General features: G+C 38.0%; 1 protein-coding gene across 1 annotated transcript in view; it reads left to right on the forward strand.

The window, feature by feature from the left end:
• Positions 1–23,393, forward strand: part of LOC143746651 (protein phosphatase 1 regulatory subunit 37) — a 41,666-nt gene that overhangs the window by 4,138 nt on the left and 14,135 nt on the right. Inside the window, exons 3-10 of the mRNA XM_077238608.1 lie at positions 553–598; positions 2,671–2,771; positions 3,845–3,964; positions 4,935–5,082; positions 7,452–7,607; positions 7,730–7,842; positions 10,687–10,828; positions 10,962–11,128. Coding sequence (XP_077094723.1) covers positions 553–598; positions 2,671–2,771; positions 3,845–3,964; positions 4,935–5,082; positions 7,452–7,607; positions 7,730–7,842; positions 10,687–10,828; positions 10,962–11,128 — 993 coding nt within the window. The remainder of the gene's footprint in view (positions 1–552; positions 599–2,670; positions 2,772–3,844; positions 3,965–4,934; positions 5,083–7,451; positions 7,608–7,729; positions 7,843–10,686; positions 10,829–10,961; positions 11,129–23,393) is intronic.

Raw genomic sequence — 23,393 nt, forward strand, 5'->3', positions numbered from 1 at the left:
ATTTACATAAACTGTACGCTGTCACTTTCAAATGTTGATGATTACATTTTGTTTGAGGTATTATGGTGTCTGTATAGCTAAGCTTCACAAAATACTTTAGCATTAGCTCATTGGTAGCCTATCACACAAATACACAATAACAACTGGGACCTGTTTCCTCCCCACATAGGCCTACAGGAAAAGTCCTGCATGTAATTTTTGTATCCATAGAGACCATTGCAATAAATATTTTGATACTTTTATGTTTTTTTTTAATGTTCTTTCTAAATTTGACTTTTGGTCAATGTAGTCAGGTTGATACCGTTTTGTTATAATAAATATTTGTATTTTAATTAATCCATTTTATTTAGATGATACTACACGAAACATATTTTCCAAGTTAAACCCAAACATTTTACAGCATACACGCTGTCATAAGCCTTAGTGACATGACATTCATAATTCTTGCTTTCAATTTTGAAATATTCAATAATGGCAAATATTGAAACCCTGAAAATCTTTTCTGAGTACAGAAATCTCTTGATTTTGATCTGTTGTTTCTTTTTCATGCAGCAAATTACTTGTGTTACCGACAGAGCCAGGTGTTTTGACCTGTCAGGTAAGTTCAATAATTCACTATTTATTATTTTGCTATCCCTCTTGAACAGCATTATTGTTTTTTTAAAGCTATAAACACCACCAGAAAAATCCCCCCAGTGCTATCATTTCACCTGAGATTTTCATCCGTTCATCCGTCCAGGTATTCCAGCTTTATTCTTCTTTCCATCAGCACGTATTTGGAATCAGTCTGACCCGCTGTAAACGCTCTACCGCGCAATCCTAAAACAAACAGAGAATCTTTCAAAATCATAGACACAACTCTGGGAGGAGACGCACACCAACCGTGACAACATAATGGAAGGTTCAAACATGCATTTTAGCAATCAGATGTTTTGTTTATCTTTTCTTAAGTTGTAAAACTCAGGTAATTTGCCCTTTTGTGCTGCACTAAAATGTAGAATCACGTAGCCTATAAGTCTATTTGTTCTGGGAATCTATGGAAATTATGGGGCCATTAGAATATGTAGCCATAACTCCTTGTGTTCTTTCAGAATTGTAAACACAATGAATCAGTAAAACACTGACCCAAAAAACCTTCACTTTTGGAACTGATACAAAACAAGATATATAGCATAAATGAGCATCCTGACAAAGTGACATTGTCTCAAACCAATGACGTAAGTTGAGGCGGGACTATCGCAAAGTCCGAATAATAGTGCACCCTAAACCCATGCCATTGGTTGACCCTAAATAATATGTAAAAGTATTTCAGAAAGCTTCCTCTAATAAAAAGTAAATAAATAATTTAAAAAAATAGTTCAACCCTATCTGATGAGAAAACGTATCTATATTAATTAGGTAGAGATTTCGTAAGAATTCGTACAATGTGATTTGTACGGAAGCATACGATTAAAAAAAAAAAGTAAAAAAATACACATTAAGGTCCACCCCTAAAAACAATAACCGTCAGTGGGGCGTACGCAGATTGCATGAAAACGTACAAATGAAATTGTGGCCTACAAATTCATACGATTTATCCTACAATTCAGCAAAATGTAAAATAGTTACGAATGTCCATTAGAGTTTCAGCGGTCTGAAATATAGAGTTGTCATGGACGGCGGTGATTATTAGGAAATATTTTTCCACTGAATGCCACGTTTGACTAAACAGAAATAGTATTTCAGAAAGCTCTGTAATATTGTCATATTGACAACCTAAACAAAATGTATGTTCCGTCTCCGATTTTTGTATTTACAGTATGTGTATTTTAAACTACTTTGTATGTGTGTTTTAAGTTGCTTAGCTAGCCTATTCCCACTATCCCTGAAGTGTGGTTTAAGTGAACAGCAACTATACTTTTTAGTTACTATACTTTGATAAGATCAGAACTTTGACAAGCCTGTTAATTGAAATGTACATGACGACGCTGAAGGGCATTAGTTTGGGATTAAAATGCGCTGTCCCTTTGATGACTGAAACAGCGGTTATTGATACCAGTAGACGTGAGCTTGATGTGCGGGTCAGCATGTTCTGGCTTCCTGCACCCTATTTGCACACTGATGGCATCTAACTCTAAGTCTCAGTGTCATTATCTGCACATGGCAGAAGGGATTGGAAAAATGGGATTTCTGATCCCCCCTTCCTATGGTACAGTTAAGTGATTATTGTTAAAAAAAATTACAAATGATTATGCTAATGATGAATAAATTATTATCTCCCCAACATGCAGCTCTGAGCGATCTGGCTTCTCCCCAACCAGGAAGATAAGAGTTTATGAGGGGAAGGGGGCCTTTGCAACGCGTGTCTAATATAGACGGACTGCTGTGGCCATCAAAGTATTTCTCAGGGCTTTGTTTAAAAGTCATCTGTTCCTGCATAATCAGAAGCTCTTTGATTGTCTCCTCCACTGAAGGGAGGGGAACAGACGTGATCGTGTTATGTGTGTTAGTGTTTAATATATCTCACTATTTGGAGTGGCAGATATTTTGTACTCTAGGTGTATGTTAGTGTATCCAGTGCTGTACGAAATTTGTCACAGCAAATGCGCTTGACACTTTGTCCAGGCCAGGGTGATACCACTTTTTACCTAAGTGTAAAAAGTGGTATCTCCATTCTGATTGCTTTTCCAGGTGAACGGTTAGATTATTGCTCCTGCGAATCTCTTGAAGAGATCCTGAAATCAGTGCAATTTGATTTTATCAGTCTGCAGGGGGCCGAGCTGGAGGAAAATGTAAGTATGCATATTTGCTTTTAACTCTTTTGTCCGCCATTGACGGAAATTTCCGTCATTTTTGAGACAACGCTTCCCCGCCATTGACGGAAATTTCCGGCTTTCCGTGTTTTCACTGTTATGCTTTGGGTATGTTAACGGACTCGATCTAGCCTACTCCATCTATGTTTTGTTCATCGTTCTGAATACGATCCGGATAGACTTTGATAAAAACGTGAATTTCTCAGCTTTTTGCTCAAAATGTTGCTTTTTTAGGAAACCATATGGGTAAGTTTAATAAAAAGGAATGCAGGAGCTATGATAAAAACTTTTTTTTAAGCACAGGGTCTTTCTTTTGACATGTTGCATGTTCAGATATTTATAGGCTACAACAAAGTATTCTGGGGGTCATGAAACTAGTGAAAAAATCCTGACGTGTGGCAACTTTTTTCAAAAACACTGGGGAAAGAGTTAAGGCTTTTTTCATACTTGGTTCAGTTGTTGGGTAACTTGTCAATTTCAATTTTGAAAACGTTTTCCGAACCGCAGTTTGGTAGCATCACCAGCGTACAACACCTTTAAATAAATAAATAGATAGAATAGGCTAATATTAATAAATTATTTTAATGTATTTTGTTTAACATACAATTTATCGTTGAAAGAAATAATTTGATTTGATAATTATTCCAATATCTCTTATTGAGTCCAGACTCCCATGAGTCTTTTTTGGATTCATTGAAAGAGCCAGGCCAGCGGCTCGAGTGAGTCATTTGTGTTAGACCTAGTCGAGCGCTGTTATTGCGCACAACAGGAAGACGTGTTTTCGTACCATTATTTCGCGACTATTATTCATGACTAGACGATCATGATCATTTTATCTCCTTACATTACATTAGGATGTCACACGCTGGTAAGATATGACTTTTGACGTGGCGCTGTTTATCAGTGCATGGTCGCGATCAAGCGATGATGTGCCCTGCTGAATTCGTGCCGCCAACAACCTGTCCGCCCCAAAAACTTCGTCCAAAATATCATTTTTTTTATATCAGGAATCTTTTCACTTGTTGATATTAATGTATTTTCTCTCATATAAGGGAGCGTCATCTTTGCTAGATATGTTTCTGTACTACGAATCAGCTACGCACCTCAACGTGTCCTCAAACTCAGGCATGGGATTCTCAGGTTGGCTTTCACTGTCACACCTCCTCCGACGGGTAAGATTTACTGCACTTCTAATCCTACTGACCAATGGGTCGTGAAATATGTAATTCAGGTATAATATGTTATGCTAAAACGTTTTAAAATTTCATTAGTAGGCTACACTACAATCTAAAAATTATTCTGTAATTAATTAAATAATTCCGTGCAAGTGAACGATTCTTACACTTAAAAGAGTCTTATTTGTTCTTAAACAAAATAAACTGAACAATTTAAACCATTTGCATTTCTAACTCCTTTAAAAATATATATTTTTTAAACATTAGGGTACATTTATTTAATCTTAAAATTATGGAGGATAATAAGTTATGGCAACTTGACATTTTAAAATTGACATTTTATCTTAAAAGTAGATTTATTAATTAAATAAATAAAAACGCTATGTAAACGTTGCCTTCATTTTTTTAAAGTTCAGAAACACACCTTGTGTTTTAAGTGTCTTTAAGTGTGAACCAATACCTCACAGTGGTTTTCAGATTGAATTGGATGGAATGAATTGCATGCATCAAAGATGGAAATGTTCGCACTGCTGATTCACACTTTGATTTTAATGGACATCATTACAGTCCTCATAAAACTCCTGACAAATGTGTTCATTTAGCAACAGCTCTAGATGAAAGACAGCATCACCTTACGGTGATGAGGACTTCAATGGTAAAAACCAAAGACACGCTCTCAGGCAGTATTATATGAGATCAATCAAAATCTCCCAAGAAAGGGAAAGAAGAAAAAAATCTGGACACTTTTGAAGTGGTGGACTATAGGATGAAACTCCGGAATGGCCTGCAGATCTTTGGGAACCTCCCGTCAGAATTGTTTTCCGGTTTTGACGTTTCTGCTTCTCTAGACAGGGTGGTTTTTGATGAGAGAGGGTGAGACAGAGAGGCCAGTCCGCAGCGAGGGTGAAACCAGGCCTCTGAGTTTTTTTGTCTCTCTCTCTGATGGTTTGCTGTCTGGTCTCTTCAGAGTGGATGCCTGTGGAGGCTTGATGCTTGCAACATGCCTATGGTGGACTACGCCGCACAGGCCTTGTCAAAAGCCCTTCTCACCAGCAGGCTGACAGTGCTACACCTTGAAAACACCTGCCTGAGCGGCAAACCTCTCTTCACACTTGGTATGCCCAGCACACACCATCCAATTGAAGTGTATGTGAGCTAACAATGGAAGAAAGTTTGGGTGCTTGCTGCCAGAGAATATGACCCTGTGCTGTGAAATGGAAATTATGCTAACAGGTGCATTGTGGGTTATGGGGTTAACTACATAATTGGACTCTTTATGTGTTTTCTTTCAATTAAAGTTGGCATGGAATGAAAGTTTCAATAGTATGTTCTATTGTGACCAGGGCTTGAAATTAACACCTGCCAATTACGCTTAATTGGACTCATTCCGGCAGATTTTGTGCTTACACCCAAAGTGCGTGCACATAAAGCTGCATCTCGGTACTAATTTTAGTTTTTTTTTACTGCTTATTACACTTAAACAGTCAAATACACACACAATAATGTCAAAATGCCGGTCTTGGAGAGTATTAATGTAAACACAGTCAGTTATTATTTAAATGAATGTAACCGGTTGAGAAGGAAAGCGCATGTGTAACAGTGTAATGGATCCGTGCGTCAGGTCTTAAAGTGACAGCTGCCTAATTTACCTGCTGCCAAATTATGAGAATATTAAAATATAAAAAAATATATATATATGACAGCACAACATACAGTCCCAAAGGGCGCGTTATCTTTAAAAATAACATCTAATGTTCCTAAAGTTTTTTTTACAATGCAGAAAGTGCTAATATCAGTCTATGAGTTGCTTTACCTGCTCTAATGTGAATACTGCAATATGTCAGTACTAAAGTACAGATAGCATGTGTTTGAATTAAATGAGCGTTCTCCATGAGTGCCCCTGGCCAGCAGGAACAGATGAAGCAGGACAAGGGGAGGAGTGGCAGATTTTGGCCCAGTGACCCTAACAGCTAGACTGGGCTTAGATTAGATGTCGTAATCTTCTTCCTGTCACTTTACACATTGCTGCACCGATCCGTTCAGGACACTTCGGCCAGCTCACTGTGAGATGGAGTCTTTCCCACGGCACTATAGAGCTTGTCTCCTAAAAAGGACACAGGACTACAGACACAGCTTTCACAGACATGTGGCGGCCCTTCAAGCCTGTGAAGGACACTGTCAATAGGACATGTATTATTAAAACATGCAAAACCTATGGAAGTACTGAGTGAGAGTTTACAATCTGAATTTAATTTGAAAAGATAAAAAAGACTACACAGCAAAATATTGCAACAAAACACATCTTTCTTGAGTTTTCCACATGAATGGCATGTAGAAACATACTGTGTTGTTCAGTGTAGTCTGATTCATGAACAAATTACTCTTAAGAATTGTATCTTTTTAATGAATAATTCAAAAGACCAATTTGAATCAGTCTTCAGTCTTGTTCCAGAGTACATTAGTTTTTCAAATTACGTCTTGTTAAAGATACATTTACATGTAGTTTTTTAAAAATAAATACAATATTTAAATAAAACATTAAAACTTGCAAATACTTTTTTGAATATTTTCATTTATTTCATGTTTTTAAGTTACTGCAAATAATTTTTAAATTAAATTATACAATTTTTCTTCAAAGTAAATTCAACAGCTATTTATTTAGCGTTTTAATCCAATTCTAGAAATAAAAAGAGAAAAAACGTTGCTCAATCGTCACGCTAATGTCTGAAAGGAAACAGCAGCCACCGAAAATTACTGGGTAAAAGAAAGATAAAGAAAGTGATGTTGTAGACATAGGCCATTAACAGAACCCAAGTGAAATGTCCTTAAATGAGACTGAGGAGTTGAGTGGCACATCCTATGTCTTCATGGCTCTGTCTCTTTAAGCGGCAAGTGGATCCATTTGATATTTTGGGGCCGCTCGGCCGCCCCCCTCATTCTTCCCAGCGGGACGCCCAGCTTCTGATCATTGCTATCGATCGGTGGGGCCCTGATTGCGGGACTCGCTGACTCGCACAGTGGAGTCCCTCCGATCAATTCAACGATCCCCCTGTTTGGTCCCTACTGTGTATGATGACGATGTTGGCATTCCGCATGCAACCGAAAGGGTCTGATCAAATCTGCCGCATTGATTTGGACAGACAGCTCTGTGAGGCCGCAGACAAAAAGCCCATGAAAGCTTCACCCTAAAAGGGACATGTAATGATGTTGACGATTAAAATGATGACCGTGATAATCACAGCGATGTAAATAAAAATGATAATGGAGTTAGTCCTATACAACCTCAAAGTTTTCAATAGGCCTTTGTTGTTATTTGGGTGAACCACTGTGGGCATTCTTAGAAATGTGTTCCTCTTTTTTCTTCCAGATTGTCTTACATGACATCTTTTTGTTGTTGCACTGTGGCAGAGTTCTTTGGCACACATATCTTGGAGAAGGACAAAGCCCAATGCGTACTGAAGATTTTTCTTAATTCTTGCCCTAGTCGGTGCTCTGAAAAGGAACATCGCTTTGCAGGAGCTTTACCTCTCTGAAAACAAGCTCAACGGCTACCAGGACTCCATGCAACTTGCAGACCTCCTTAAATACAACAACACTCTTAGAGCCTTGGACCTCAGCAACAATACCACGTCTGACTCAGGTACACACATTTTGTTTGAGGCTGTATTGTGCACTTCCAATAGCACGGTTGAAAACAATTTTTGTGGTTAAACTATACAATTGGTTTCAGCTCTTGTGTAGTCATTTCTCTTTGTTCCACAGGTTTGGAGGAGATTTGTGATGCTTTGAGCTTTCAGAAGACTGGTTTGAGAACGCTGATACTGAGTAACAATCACATCACTCATCGTGGCATGAGCCATCTACAGAATCTTCTGGTGAGATTTTCTCTCGGGCAAGATAATAGAGATATGTGCAATTTTAATCATTAAAACAGCACTTCTAGACGTACGAAGTGTGATTAAAAAAAGCAGAGGAAGTAAAAAAATAAGTAACACATCTGGTAGATTGTGCAGCAGTAAAATGCTTTTCACAGTTTTATTTAAAGAAAAAAGGTTCTCCAAGAATGAAAGTTCTGTCATCATTACACACTCCCTTGTCATTCCAAACCTGTATGGAACAGAAAAAGAGAAATTTGGAAGAAATCTAAAATCCACTCTTTTATATTAAAGTAGTATGAAGGGTGACTGGAAGTTTCAAGATTAAAAAAAAAAGATTCAAAAGCATCATAATAGCATCAAAATATATGTTTTTTGACTTGTGTTTTGTAGTTACTTTTTGTTGCTATTTGTGACTTACAAACTGAAATTTGTATTCACTGACAATTTTGTGTTGCGGATAACTGAGCCAGTGAACCAAATCAGTGATTCATTAGCAAAGGGTATGTGAACTGGATCAGTCGAATCATTGAAAAGACCTGACTTAAAAGAATGATTCATTCATGAACGAATGTCAAGATTTTCACTGTTTGATGATTAAATTTCAATCTGTTCCTTACAACAAGCTATCATGTGGCTTTGGAAATCTCGACAGCCCTATTCCTGATTTACTTTCATTACATGGAAAAGAGTGGGATGTTCACCTAAAAATTCACCTTTCCTGTTACATGGAAGTTTCTTTTTTGAGTGGGTCTATATAGAATAAACTGCGGGTTGCACATAATACTAAATACAATGATTTTCACTCAGTAGGTTTTTCAGCTATTTATTAATTTCTGTTTTATCCGAGCGTGGCTTTGATTAAAGGCAAACAGTGACACTGCATGTGGCCTCTGCTGGGCTTTGGAGAGGAAGTACCCAAACCGTCAACACGACAGCTACTGGATATATCTTCTTTTTTTGTGTGGTCTACTACGGCGGAGTTTGACATACAGAGAGAAAAGAGAAGAGAACAAAGGGAAATGGCTTGTCTCATCCTCACTGGAAAGCTCATCTCTAATCCTTAATAATATCTATTCCTCTTCAGCAGCTCTGATTGTCAGAATAAACTGTACCTTTTTGTCATCTGAATGGCGATTTAAATCAAAAGCTACAAATTAAAGGCCTGCTTTCTCTTCTCTCGGCCTTTGGCGTGTTCACAGAGAATTCATTCAGGCCAAAAATAAAGCCTGCTCATTCCATTTTGCCTGTACCAAATGGGAACAGTTTGATTAAATAATAGATATGTGTTTAGAGGGCTTTTTCATGTGGTCTGTCATTAAGAAGGATAAGTAGACATCCATGCGGCCATAATGAATATAATTAGTCCGATGGCTGGTCGTGTCGAATATGACACAGGAAGGGTTGTTATTAACCTTTCTTTCTTTTTTTCCCCTGGGGTTTCTTTAAAGGCAGAAGAAGAGAGAGAGAGAGCGAATAAATGGGTTATTTGGGCAGACACAGAACTCTCTCATGTCAGCGGAACATAATTAAATCACAATGTTATCCACATTTTACAGCGGATCCTTGTCTGACCAATTGGAAATCGGATAACTGAAGTTGTCAAACATAGGCTGTTAGAATGTGGCTACTTCAGTTAACTTGAAACGTTTATTATGTTAACAATAATTTGCGATATTTGTAGTAAAGTTAATTGGACTTTAAATAACTGAATGTTTACTAATGTATTTATTAATTAATACATTTTTATATAGTTTGCTTTTTTAAACATCCTGTTATTTTTCAGCCTCACTTGATTGTTTTTTATTAATTATTATTATTTCTATTATTGCTTTTGTTCCTTTGATTTTAATAATAGTGTATTTTATATACAGTAAATATGTATGTATATATATATATATATATATATATATATATATATATATATACACATATATACATGTAAATTTATTATATTGTTCTCCCAAAAAATAGTTTTCATGTCTTTCTAGACCTGAATGACTCTTTTTTTTTGCGCAACACAAAATAAGATATTTTAAAGAATGTTGGTAACCAAACAGTTTTGAAGCCCATTGACTTCCATTGCAATGAAAATAAACCACTGCAACATTTCTCAAAATACCTTCTTTTACCTTTCACAGAAGAATAAAAAGAGTCAGATTTGGAATGACATGAAGGTGGGCAAATGATGGCAGAATTTTTGTTTCTGGGTGAACTATCCCGTTTAGTTGTATTGTATGTATGGGTTAAAAAATATACCCGATAACATAAAACCAATACTTGACACAAATTATTTTGAATTCTTAAGTGTTTTGCATTTGAAATGTCATTGTCTTTAGTTTTTTTTTTTCTTTCTCTTGATATTTGATTGGGCTTGTTGGTTGTGTCTGTATACATATACTGTATATGTCGATGTGTGGGTGTTTACATGCTTGAGTGTTGTAACAGTGACGCAAATGAACTGTCAGTTGATCTCTGTGCTTGTTTTTTTTAGCTGTCTGTGGTTTTTCATTTAAAGCAGGAGACTAAGTGAGCATAATGAGCGAAGCGAGCTGGCATGGTGTACGTTCTGTTATGCAACATGGCTTTTCCCTTATGTGCTCCGCTTTCTCCTGCTTTATATGGCTGCTAATCGTGCTTCATAAATGACGCGGCTAATATGCTGTTGAGAGTCAATATATTGCCACGGCACGGTGTGTGACACTTAAACCTCTCAAAGTGACACAAATTCACCATCTATAATTGGATTCAAATGCACAGAAAAAAAGCACACTTTTGAATTCGAAAAAGTGATTTAAAAACAAGCTCATCAGTTTTCTTATACATCCTGTTTTTTTTTTTCAGCCCCACTTAAAAACCCTCGAAATATTAAACCTTGGCAAAAACAACCTTGAGAACAGAGGCATTCACACGCTAAAGGAGTCCCTCATGATCAATCGCTCTTTATTGCAACTTGGCCTAGCTGCCACAGGAATAACATGTGAGGGTAGGGTTTGTAATATTGCTTTTCTAAATTTCTACCTCTTTGGCACATCCTCTCTTTATAGATTTCCTTTTTTCTGGAGTTTATTTCTGTTTCACCTTATAACTAAGCCTGCATTTTCTACCCATGGTGCCAGGTGCTGTGACTTTGGCTGAGATCCTTGCAGAAAGTCGACAGATCCAGCGGTTGGACGTACGACAGAACCAGGTGCTTGCTGGGGGCCTCATGGCTCTCTCATTGGCCTTAAAGATCAACCGTTCACTCATCAGACTGGATGTGGACCAACACGTGAAAGAGGAAAAGGTGAGTCTAATAATTCTGACTATTTCAGTGTGTAGAAAAGTAATGTTCAATACAGATGGTTCTTGGGTCTGAACTGAAAATAACAGATCATTTTTTTAAATTGTATGTAGATTTTAGGACTGGAGTATCATGAAAAAAAAAACTTGTGTAACAATCATGAACAATTTTATAGTGTGTATATATTTTAGGGTTTTATTGGAGACATCTAACTATTAACTAATACTAATTTACACTAATAACTATAGATGTTAAATGAATTCAAAAGATTTGTACCTGACAGTAAATCCTATAAAATGATGAAATCATTCATTGGTTCACTGGTCACAAAGTATAGGAACATTCAGTATTGGCAATTCATTTTGTATACTTTTGTATGATCTATTGATGACCAAAAAACTAAAGTCAAACTTAATTTTCTTTACTTTCTTTAATTATCCAAAACAATTTGTGGCTACCCAGTCCCAGCCCAATTCTAACGATGAAAATCCATTGACTTTGGGGCATATTGTGGATTTTACATTCACAATTAATACTGTAAAGATGTTTAAGCAAACTCAATTTTCAAATTTTTGCCATTGCTTGTTTCTGTATCAGTGAAGTTCAACTGAAAATACAGAAGTTACTGTCCAAGTTAGGCAAAGATACAAGTTGTTGCTGATCACTTAGAGCTGCTTCACACATCGTTGCAAAAGCCCTGAAAAAATGATATTGCAACTTAAGAACATGCCGGAAAAGAAAAAGTTAACTTGCCATCTGTTTGTCATGATTTTATCTCCTCTATCTTATTTGCATATTAAAGCGTTAATTAAAATCATGAAAGGACAGACTGCTCTCTTTAAAACAGATTCTAAAGCTAGAAACATAACTTGATTTGTTTTTATATCAATCATTAGTTTGGATTCTGATGTTTTTACCTTGTCAATCAGTTACACCTCGAAATTTATTTTCATCGATAAACGGCCCGAAAACATGCCATCTGTCTTAAATGTGTATAAATGTGTCATATTTAAGCTCAGCTGAAACAGAGGACAATGTTATTAACATTTCCACCATGATAGATTACAGCAGGGTGGTATTTAACCGATGGAGAATGAGACATTTCACTGTGGCAGTACAAGAAGACACACTGCTGGGATTTGTCTGGGCCAGGCACAACGTGGCAGAACGACTGACGATTGTATTAAAAAGCAAATCTTTCCATCAGAAATCAGTGGGTGGTCAGATCAAGTGTTCTGATTCAGTTTCGTAAAATTCCCTGGGACTGAGAAAAGCGACAATTTCATTCTTCAAAAGAAAAGTGTGTGTGTGTGTGGCACAATTTTACATGCGCATATTTAAACGAGAGAAAGGTGGTAGGGAGGGATGTAGGTCCTTGGGTCTTTGTTTACAATATCTGATTTGGCGTGTCTGTTGAAGCTCAAATCGCTCAGATCATTGGCCTATTTGGTGTTCATTTTTGATTATTTGCTGATCTATAATATTTTTTGTGGGAGTCTTAGGAATTCAGAAAGTTGAGACCATGTTATCCATCTCTTTATCAAGGTGCTTCTAGTTATTCATCTTGGTTAAGGTCATACTTTACACATTCATGAACTTTGTAAGAAGTAACAAGATTTCTCATCAAATTATTACAAGACCTGAGCTGTATACTCCTATTATATGCCAACAATTATCTATTTATATCCATGAGGAATTTTAAGAAGAATTTTTTTTTTTTTTAAATACGTTGTTGTCTTAAAGGTGTCATCAAATGCAAAATTCACTTTTTTATGGTGTTTGCATATAAATGTGTCTTTCCAGTGTGTGGACACAACCACCATATAATTAAAAAAATCTATTCTCATATTTTTTTTATCCTCAAAAAGCCTTAAAACTCTCAATAATCAAGCCGTTTGGATTTTCTGAGCAATATGATGAAATATTGCTCAGGCTCCGCCCACGACCACTGACGGACTGTCCCGTATTAGCATATTTCCGCCCTCAGCCATTTGTATAGTGTCCACCAAGGCAGGTTGCAAATGCAGCACTTTATGTGACTTGTGTCGACACCCCCAATGGAAGAGAGGGATGGGGTGAGCAGTTGCTCATTATCATTTAAAAGAGTCACTGTCAACAGAGCTGTTTTTGAGGAGGGCTTAAAAGGGTGTTGTTTTACACAACCATTGAGGAATTTTAACCAAAGTATTTTACAAACTTTACATGAAGATCGTAAAAGGGTGTTGTTTTACACAACCATTGAGGAATTTTAACCAAAGTATGTTACAATCTTTACATGAAGATCGTAAAAGGGTGTTGTTTTACACCAACATTGAGGAATTTTAGCCAAAGTATGTTACAAACTTTACATGAAGACGGTAAAGAATCATACCAACTTGTGGAAAATGGCCATGCTATGACCCCTTTAAAGCTACAGTTTACTCAAAAATGAAAATTCTTTCATCATTTACTAAACCTTATGGAACACACACAAAACTATCTAGAAGAACTGTTTTCGTACAATGAAATTTTGTAATGAAAGTCAATATGGTCCAAAACAACATCGGACCCCACTGACTTTCATTTATTTTGGGGTAAACTGTCTCTTTAAGACAATAATGTACAACAGTGACGTCATTTTCTTTTCTGTTTGCTTAAAGTCACTGTTGTTGTGCATGGCAGACTCAGGTTGCTGCGATGTCTCTCATTAAGGATCATTAGAGATGCAGGTAGGGCTGTAGAGGGGCAGGTGGTCTTGTGGGACAGACTCCAAGTGGAACTAAGAGTTGGTTAGTGTTTGTGGTCGGTCATGGTGTCTGACTCTATGATGGCTGGAGTTGAGTGAGTGAGCAGACAGAGAGCAGGTCCTGCTCATGGGACCTCTGATGAGCTGCTTATGATGAGCTTTACACACACACACACACAAACACACACACACACATACGTGGCATTGTAGCTCAGTTTTTGAACATTTGTGAATACAGCATGGCTACAACCTTTGGTGCTAAATTGCGTTTTTTTTTTTTTTTTTTTAGTTTCCCACAAAGTAAAGCCTGAAACACTTCAAATTATAGTTATTTTCTATTTCAATTATTAAACGGTTAGTTCCAGTACTTGATTCTAATTGGTCAATAGCTGTGTTTTATTCACTATAAAACACGGCTATGACCGCTTCACCCAACGGTTCTATGCATCACTGCACAACACACTTAGCAACCACTCTTAGCAATGAAAACATATGTTTGTTCTTAATTAATATTGTTCATTGAAGCTTTCTGTATTATGTAGAAAAGTATTGTGAGAGAGAGAGCTCGAGTGACCGAGTGTATTACTTGCATTCAGATTTAGCATTTTCCTTCATGTCAGTCCTGTGTTCATAATAAAAAAATCTGTTTGATTGTCTGCTGCGATATCTTGTTTTTATAAGAGTTAAGGGGGTTTCCCGTGCCTGACAGCGCTGGTCAAAGCATTTGTTAGTTCAGTTCATCTTGTTTCCGTATTCAAAAGTTTCAGTCCTTTCAATATAAAAGTCTTCGCTACTGAGTGACTCGCTCGACCATTAGATTATTAGACCATCTAATGGTCTAATAATGTAACTTCTGCTGCTGTTCACCGTCAGGGACTATTTTTTCCAGGGGAAGGAAAGTTTTTAGTGATTTTACTTTGTAAAAGTTGCATTCATATTTCTTGACTTTAAAATTTGCATTGTGTGATAACCGTTTTATAAAAACAATAAGGAACAAAAGGATGTGCTCTAGTGTGAATAGGGCCAACCCCAACCCCTTCAGCCATGACTTATTCACGGTACAGCACAGCCTCTCGTACCTTATTGCTTACAGAAGTACTGTGTAATGGGTATAGCTGCAGTAACGTCTTTAGCTAGTCAGCTTAAGATCATTTCCATGTAAACTGGTTATAATTTTTTTAACCTTTTAAAAAAAAAATCATATTCATTTGCAGTCACGCAGAGGCAAAGCACTACCAAAACAATGTTCTTCTGTAAAATGCATACAGTTTTGTTTTTAACCACTAGAGGGCCAAAGTGCACCAAATAATTTCATAATTAAAAACAAAATGTATTAAAAATGCTCGTTTGGGACAAACATTTTTTTAATGTAGTTATTTCTATAAATGAAATAAAAACATTTAATTTTACAATAATTATATGCTGCAGAAATAGCCTGAATATATATGTGGCGAACAGGACGGCCGAGGGACGTGAGAGAACGGCGCGAGGCCGGTGGTGCGATTGCTAATGAGCAACACCTGTGAAGCACACCGGTCTCGCATCTCTCACGGAGGAGCGGCAGCATAAAGGAGGAGCGACGACGTTGATGATAGAGAGAGGAACAGGCCTGTATTCTAGTTGAGTTTTGCTTTTTTGTATTTGTGTTTTATTTTAGCCAGCAGTCGTCCGCGAGGGGCTGCTGGCCCTTATGTTTATTTTGGGTAAGCCAGCAGTCGTCCGCGAGGGGCTGCTGGCGGTATTTTAGTTTGTTTGGTTTTATTTTAATAAAGTATGTTTGAATGTTCGCCGGTTCCCGCCTCCTTCTTCCCTGAACATTGCTACACTGGTGCCGAAACCCGGGAAGAGGGAGGAACGCGCTGTCAGAGAGTCCTCGCCGCTGTGGGGAATCCGCGGTGCCATTGAGCATGGTGCGCGAGTCCACCGGGCGGCGGAGGACCGTCGAGCCGTCCACCGAGGGCTACCCAGCGTCAGGGCCAGGCACCGTGGAGAAGATCGCCCAGCTGGTGGAGGACCAGATGGCAGCGCGTTGTGGGAACCGGAAATTTTTTTTTTCTCTCTCCCCTCTCTCGATCTGTCGCTCCTCATGCTTCCGCCGCCGGGGGGGAGTAGGCACAGGCTCGTGGGTACCTCCCGGCCTGTGAGGGGCGATGGGGGTATGTGGCGAACAGGACGGCCGAGGGACGTGAGAGAACGGCGCGAGGCCGGTGGGGCGATTACTAATGAGCAACACCTGTGAAGCACACCGGTCTCGCATCTCTCACGGAGGAGCGGAGCATAAAGGAGGAGCGACGACGTTGATGATCGAGAGAGGAACAGGCCTGTATTTTAGTTGAGTTTTTTTTTTTTTGTATTTGTGTTTTATTTTAGCTAGGAGTCGTCCGCGAGGGGCTGCTGGCCGTTATGTTTATTTTAGGTAAGCCAGCAGTCGTCCGCGAGGGGCTGCTGGCGGTATTTTAGTTTAGTTTGTTTTATTTTAATAAAGTTTATTTGAATGTTCGCCGGTTCCCGCCTGCTTCTTCCCTGAACATTGCTACAATATACTACTATAACTGCAATGTTAATTCCTTTTAATTCTGTTCATGTGGAAATATGGTTGTATGCAAGATGTGTCATTTTTTCTAATTAAGGTTATTAATGAAAAAGATTCATAATTAAAATAGTTACTGCAGTTAATTTAGTATCTGTTCAACAGTTTGTCAAAATTATGATGTTCTGTGATTTTAATTGTTGAATCCAATTAAGCAAAATCGTCATTGTAGGGGGAGAAACAGACGTGACCTGATTGCATTCATAGTGTAAACGCTCATGTGGTCGAATGTGTTCAAACAGCCACAAAAGACCGCCTACTCTACATCTATGGACCTAATGTGTTAACATTTTGGGAAGCGTGCTAGCCAGACGGGATTTAAAGGGTAACTCAACTCCTGGTCAGAGCCTGACTCCACCCACTGCCAATATTTGAAAAATGCTGGAAAAGTGGGCAGAGCCCAGCGTAGGGTAAGCGTGCACCTGAGACCCGCGTCTCTCTGTAGGCATCACGCAGTACCACAACATCCAATAGGAAAATTCAACTGCAGAGGGCAGCACTCAGACGTTTTTACACCATATATTGTAGAATTAAAACACTTTACTCGAATCAATGAACAGAATTAATAAATCCCCAGTCTTACAGATCATTAACTAAAAAAAGTTACCCTTTAAACTTTGTCAGCTAGAAACCCAAGTTTGGTTTGAAGAAGCTTACCAAGCACAGTGTACTCTCACCATTCCTGATTTCTAACCGCCTCACAGCGTTCGGTGGGGTCTTGCGGCTGTCAGAGCAGAAACGAAAGCTGCTGCTCTCCGTATGTTTTTTCGTTGTCTCCGGCCGCGGTCGTAGTGTAAAAGCTGATTTTGTCCAATAGATCAAAAGACCTGGAAAAAAACATGCGTTTACCTGCCCATAGACACTCCCCTCGAAGAAATCTGGACAGAAGTGGTTGAAAGTTGACAAAAGGAGACGGATTAAAACACCAGTTGTAAATGGGAATGTGTCTCCCTCGTCTAATTGTGATCCAATTGACAAAAACGCATCTTATTAACAGCAGGGCCGAAGAGTCACGGGACAACAAACAAATGCTTGTCTCATCATTGTTTTCTTCTGCTCCTATGTCTTTTTTTGAATAACACTCAAAGCTTCTATGCGTTGCAAGTGCTAACTCTGCTCCACAGCTTCATATTTATTTCTGCTTTTACCTCTCTATTGCCTTCCAGATTCAGTGCCTGCAACAACAAAAAAGATACATTTAAAGTTCTTTATGGCCTGAAATTTAATTAGAGAATTGGAGTTTGTGAGGATTGTAACATGTTCCATATTTTAGTGATACTTTCACAGTATCTCCTCCCATCAACTTCACATGGTTGTAGGGCATGAAAATAACAGCCGTATATAGCAAAGCAGTCAAGTGTCATGTGTTTATCAAAGCTAAACCAAATCACACTCTCGCATCTCTTTCTTTGCATCTGCTCTAAATGCCATGGAAAAAATAGCACTTGTTGTCACCAATATCTTGTTGTAGGAATCAGTCTGCTTTGAAACTAGACTCTGTGTACTCACTATATATAACTTGATGTGAACAAAAATGAGGTTATGAAGCATACAGTATGTTGCACTATTGTGTGAAAACTTTGTCGTACTGTCGGTCACATCTAATCTTTAGCGGTTTTAATAATGTTTTTTGAGTATTTTGTAAGATGTATGACATACTAAACAGACTATATCTGCTTCCCTCACAGACTTGTTTTCATTTTTGTTAAATTAAATACGGAATCTAATTGATGTAGCATTCAAAGTGACCTTTCTACTGTCCTTAATTACTGCTGTCCAAGATCACGTCCGCTGTTAGAACTAGTTCAGATCTTGCAGATAAACTTTTACCCTTCGCCACCCAAACTTTGAGGTGAACTCATCTTCGCTGTTTCGAAATAAACCTTCTGTCTCTTTGCATTCACAATCCACACGCAGTCTTGCTCATTTCCTGATGTAGTTTTGGGGGCAAAACAGGCATATTTGCCAGCTGTGTAATTTACTGTGGCACTCATTTGCATATTAAAGCATTAATTAGCTCCTCTGAGCGAGAGAGAGGGAATAGTGTAATCATTGGACGTGTAGTAGCGGGGGACGAGTCTGTGTTTGGGTCTGGGGGGAGGCCGAGAGGAGAGCGCGGGAGTCTCTGGGTGCTTGTGTTGACCATGCGGCGCGTGCTTGTCGGCTTTGTGTTTTTTTTCCCTCTCTTCCCCGCCGGAGGGTGGATGAGGAGGTTGCGCTGCTCAGTTTTCCAGCTTTTTCCAGACCCTTTGAAGTGTCACACATGATCTGTCTCCGTGTCATTTTAATGGCTTTACTCTCCCCCGTCAGTGCATTCAGAGGTGCGACCAACGGTTTCACAGGAAGTAGAGGTTGTTGTTGTTGTTGATTTTTTTCATCCTCTTTTCCATTTGAGGGTGAAAAGGGGGGGGGGGGGGGGGGGGGTGAGGATTGTGGTTAGAGCATATGAAAAACAAACTGACAAGATGCAAAGGCCTTTTTTAGGTTGCGGTGGCAGAGTTTGTGGCGGCAGTACAAAATGGACACAAATCATGTAACGATATCAAATGCATACGAAGTGACTTGGAACATGACACTTAATCTTATTAGTAATATTTATATATATTTATATTACTAATTATATTATATGTATTATATATTAGTGAATATTCTAACTTTTGGACTTTTGGTCTGTATAATAAATATACACTAACATTGAGGTTGGTAATTATTTTTTATTAATAAAATATTAATCAAAAATACAATAAAACTGTAATATTATAAAACATTATTATGTAACTTAAAATAATTGTTTAAATTTATTAATGTCTATATATTATTTATATCTGTAATGGCAAATTTTCAGCATCATTACTCCGGTCTTCAGTGTCACATGATCCTTCAGAAATCATTCTAATATGCTGATTTTGTGCTAAAGAAATTATTTGTAATGAATGATTTTGTGCTCATTTATTATTATCAATGTTTAAACCAATTTGTGCTGCTTAATTTTTTTTTTTTGCAAACTATTTTTTGACTAGAAAGTCAAGTAAGAAAAAATATGTTTATTTCATGTATAAAACGTTTGTAACATTATGAATATCTTTACTGTTAAAGGCTACTTTCTAAATATTAATGTACTCTGTTGTGTTCATAAAAATATAAAAAGTATAACTTTTTTTTAGCAAAAAAAAAAAAAATTAAAAATAAAAATTGGTCATTCTTTTGTGGTGTTCCAGTGAAAATTATGGCTATAAAAATCTGTCATCAATTATTCACCTTTATGTTGTTTCAAACCCATATGTCTTTCCTCAATGAGATAACTTCATATCGCCATATCAGAACCGAATACAAATTTTTAGAGCTCTGTCGGAGAGGAAAACGTTAATTTTAGGGTGAACTATCCGTTTGAATCCCTATACTAATGTATAAGATCACCACTTTATGTGTCCATATAGACAGGTTGGGTAAACGTACAGTAAAGTTTGAGAAGCCCTTGCTTCAGTGGTTCTTTGTTTAGCTGTCTCAGAAGCCTTTGCCTGGAACACATTGGCTCATATTTTGATGGGACTGGATGCTATCATTTCCCTCTACTCCACTAGAAATGGCCCATTGGATGAGTTGGTCCATCAGAATTTCAGAATCTCCCTCTGGGCATGTCCACCAACTCCATGCTCAAGCGCCCCGTGTCACCAGTCATCCACATTGAAGGCTCATCTGCATATCATGAAACCTGTGAGTCACTGCCTTTATCAGAAGGGCTTTGGCCAGGAGAATCTACTTTTCCCTTTCAAATAAACAGGACAGCAGTGCCATGGCCTGCATATGAATATGGATTATCTATTAGGTCTTTGTTGGTGTGCAGCACTCAGCTCTTTCTATTTTCTGTTTACAGCTTCAACGGTTGAATGTTGTAACCAATCACAGACTTTTTTGTTTTACACATGAATCCTTTTAAATTAATGTTAGGTCTAGACAATTGACAACCAGTCCTAAATAATGAGAGATTAAAGGTTAACAAGGTTAACAGTTTTTTTTTCACGCTGCCCTCATGGCCAATGTGTCTTATTGTCTTGTAGTGATGTATTGTATAAAGTCAAGTTGTCTTGCTGATATTGCCATTTAAAAACAGTATAATAATAAACATTAATTTAATATTATTACTTTTTACAATATTGAGTAACTTATGCAATTTTTGCTCCGCAAATTAAAATAGTATTAATCGAGCCCCGGCGAAACACAGCAACACACAGCACTGGCATTTAGTGAATGGATCAGTGTTTTTTAACAAATCATTTGAATGAACAGTTCATGACTCACCGACCAACCTTTTTAAGTCTACAAGCAAAACATATTTGTGGTGTTTAGTTCATGAATGAATCAGTATTTAAGAACAAATCATTTGAATGAATGGTTTAATAACTCTCCAAAGCACGACCAGCACGACCAGACATATTAATGGTGTTTAATTCATAAAAGAAATCAGTCTTTTTCAATGAATCATGACTCGCCTAAGCCAGAACAATCTCAGATGCGTCTGAAGTGTTTAATTCCGGAATGAATCTGTGTTGTAAATCAGTTGAGTAATTGATTCAATTACTCATCTAAGGATGATCAATTGTTTCTCGTATCAGTTTTTTTTTTTGTTCCTAAACCGATCAATGTTTTGAACTAATTGGTTTATGATTCACTCATAGGGTACATTTACACGACAACGATATGCTTAAAAAGAAGTTTTTCCTTTCAGTTTTCCGCGTACAGACGACACCATTGTCAAAACGATGGCCATTCACACGGATCCACGAAAATGACTAATAACGCTGTATTCTGCTGCCAGGCCATTAGATGGCGATGAAACACTAGACTGAACACATAATACGCATGTTCATGACGTCATCGTCTTCAGAGATTCACTTTTTTGTTGTTTACATGGAGATCGTTTTCAAAAACTTGCACTTTGAAGCCCATTTTCAAAAGTTTGCATTTTCAGGCACCCAAAACGCCGTTGTCATGTTAATGAAGGGCCAAAACGCATAAAACGTTTTATGTAGTTGTAGTATTTGAAAATGGTGCCGTGTTAACAGCCTCATTATGTGGACGCTTGTTGCCACTTACAGGTGTAACGATGTAACTTGCATCACTGAATGAAACCCAATGTACAGCCTAACAAAAAAGCATTTTAATGGTAATTGTGATAATCAAAATTAATAATAATGATTAGTATATAGAAAAATAATCAGTCTTGTTATAACTGTACTTTGCAGCCCTAGCTCTGCATACTAGTGTAAAAGTCTTGTAGTGCCCTCCTTCTCACTCTATCTTACCCTCTCTGGCTAATCATCAGAGGTGAAGATGACCTATAAACACTGATAAACAATCAATATTTTTTTCTTTAATATGCAGTTAACACACCTCTAATGCTTCCAGTAAAGCTCATTTTGTATATGGATATTTAATTGGTTTATACAGGTGAACTCAGGGCGTGTCACAAAAAACACTCATCACAAATCAAGTTTTCTGGCTAATGTCTTTATATATATTATATATCTCAATGTGGTGGGACATTTGTGTCAATGACAAGCCACCATGACTGACAGCAGGATTACAACAGGATTATTGTCGACCAATTTATCATGCTGTGCTCAAAATAATATAATATAATAAAATGAAATGAAATTATTTAAATATTATTAAATTAAATTATTATTTATGGTAGGTCACGCAAAACTAAAATTCTGTCTTCATTTACATGTTGTTCTCAACCAGTAGGACTTACTTCTGTTTAAAAGAAGACAAGAAGTCTAAATAATGTACTTGTTTTTTTCATACAGTTACAACGAAAAAACAATGAGTCAAAAACGAAGGAAAATCTATCTATCTATCTATCTATCTATCTATCTATCTATCTATCTATCTATCTATCTATCTATCTATCTATCTATCTATCTATCTATCTATCTATCTATCTATCTATCTATATATATATATATATATATATCGTTTATTTGTGTGTTGTATGTGTAGACCACAGGGGCCCTCTTTTTGTCCTCTTGTCCCTGTGACTGGAGTGACGGGGCAGTAGTCTGTGTGTTTGGCCACTAAAATCAGGGGGAGGGGTGGGATGAGGTGGGCAGGGCACTGCCTGTCCCCGTCCTCATCTCTGTCACACCGGCATGGGCTGCCTGGGCTCCATGGAGGGGAGATAATTGGATTTGTTGTCACCTCCAGTTGCTGCCAGGAGCGGGCGTCTGCTCCGGTTAGCGATGAAGACATCATCGTGACAGGGACCCTGGGAGAGGATCAGCTGGTGTGGTGGGCACCACTATCGATGCTCTAGAACTGCCATGTCCAAGCGGGCAGGCGTTGGCCAGCTGTTTCCCTGCCCGTGACTTCAGGCCAGGCCAAAAAAAAAAGACATCCAGATCCAATGGAGAGGGAGGGGAGAGAAAGGAGAAGTTGACCTCTGGCCGGATAGCACTAGATGTTAAGGTTTGAGTTGTGCCATGTTCCCCTGTGGTTCCTGCGTAAGGGTTTTAGGCCCAGGCCAGGGAATCATGCCACAGCAGACAAGCGTGGCGGACAACCAGGGATGGCACCTGCTTGGCGTGAGTTTGAGGTAATGATCGGCTCACAGGTGAACGGCCCCAGAGGTAATCAGTAATTAACTCACAACTACTCCATCACCACAGCTTTGGGTCTGAACCGAGTACCCCTGCCATGTCCTACAGACATTAATGCCCTCCAAACACTCCTTGCACATGCTCCGACAACATCAGGTTGTTTATTTTTTGTATATACTATCAGTTGTTTGAATATGTTTAGCTTTTTTTTTTGTTTTTGTTTTATTGGGAGTCTATTTGCAAGACTCTATCCAGAAAGGAAAGAGTGTCAGCAAGGGCTTCTGGTCTTATTTTTAAAGCTTCAGTCTTGGAGGGAAAAAAAACCTTTTCCACCTGTGTAAGAACTTTTTTGAA

The sequence above is a fragment of the Siphateles boraxobius genome, unplaced genomic scaffold (genome assembly GCF_051911475.1).
Source record: "Siphateles boraxobius isolate OS27281-9 unplaced genomic scaffold, OSU_SipBor_1 22, whole genome shotgun sequence".
Lineage (NCBI taxonomy): Eukaryota > Metazoa > Chordata > Actinopteri > Cypriniformes > Leuciscidae > Siphateles > Siphateles boraxobius.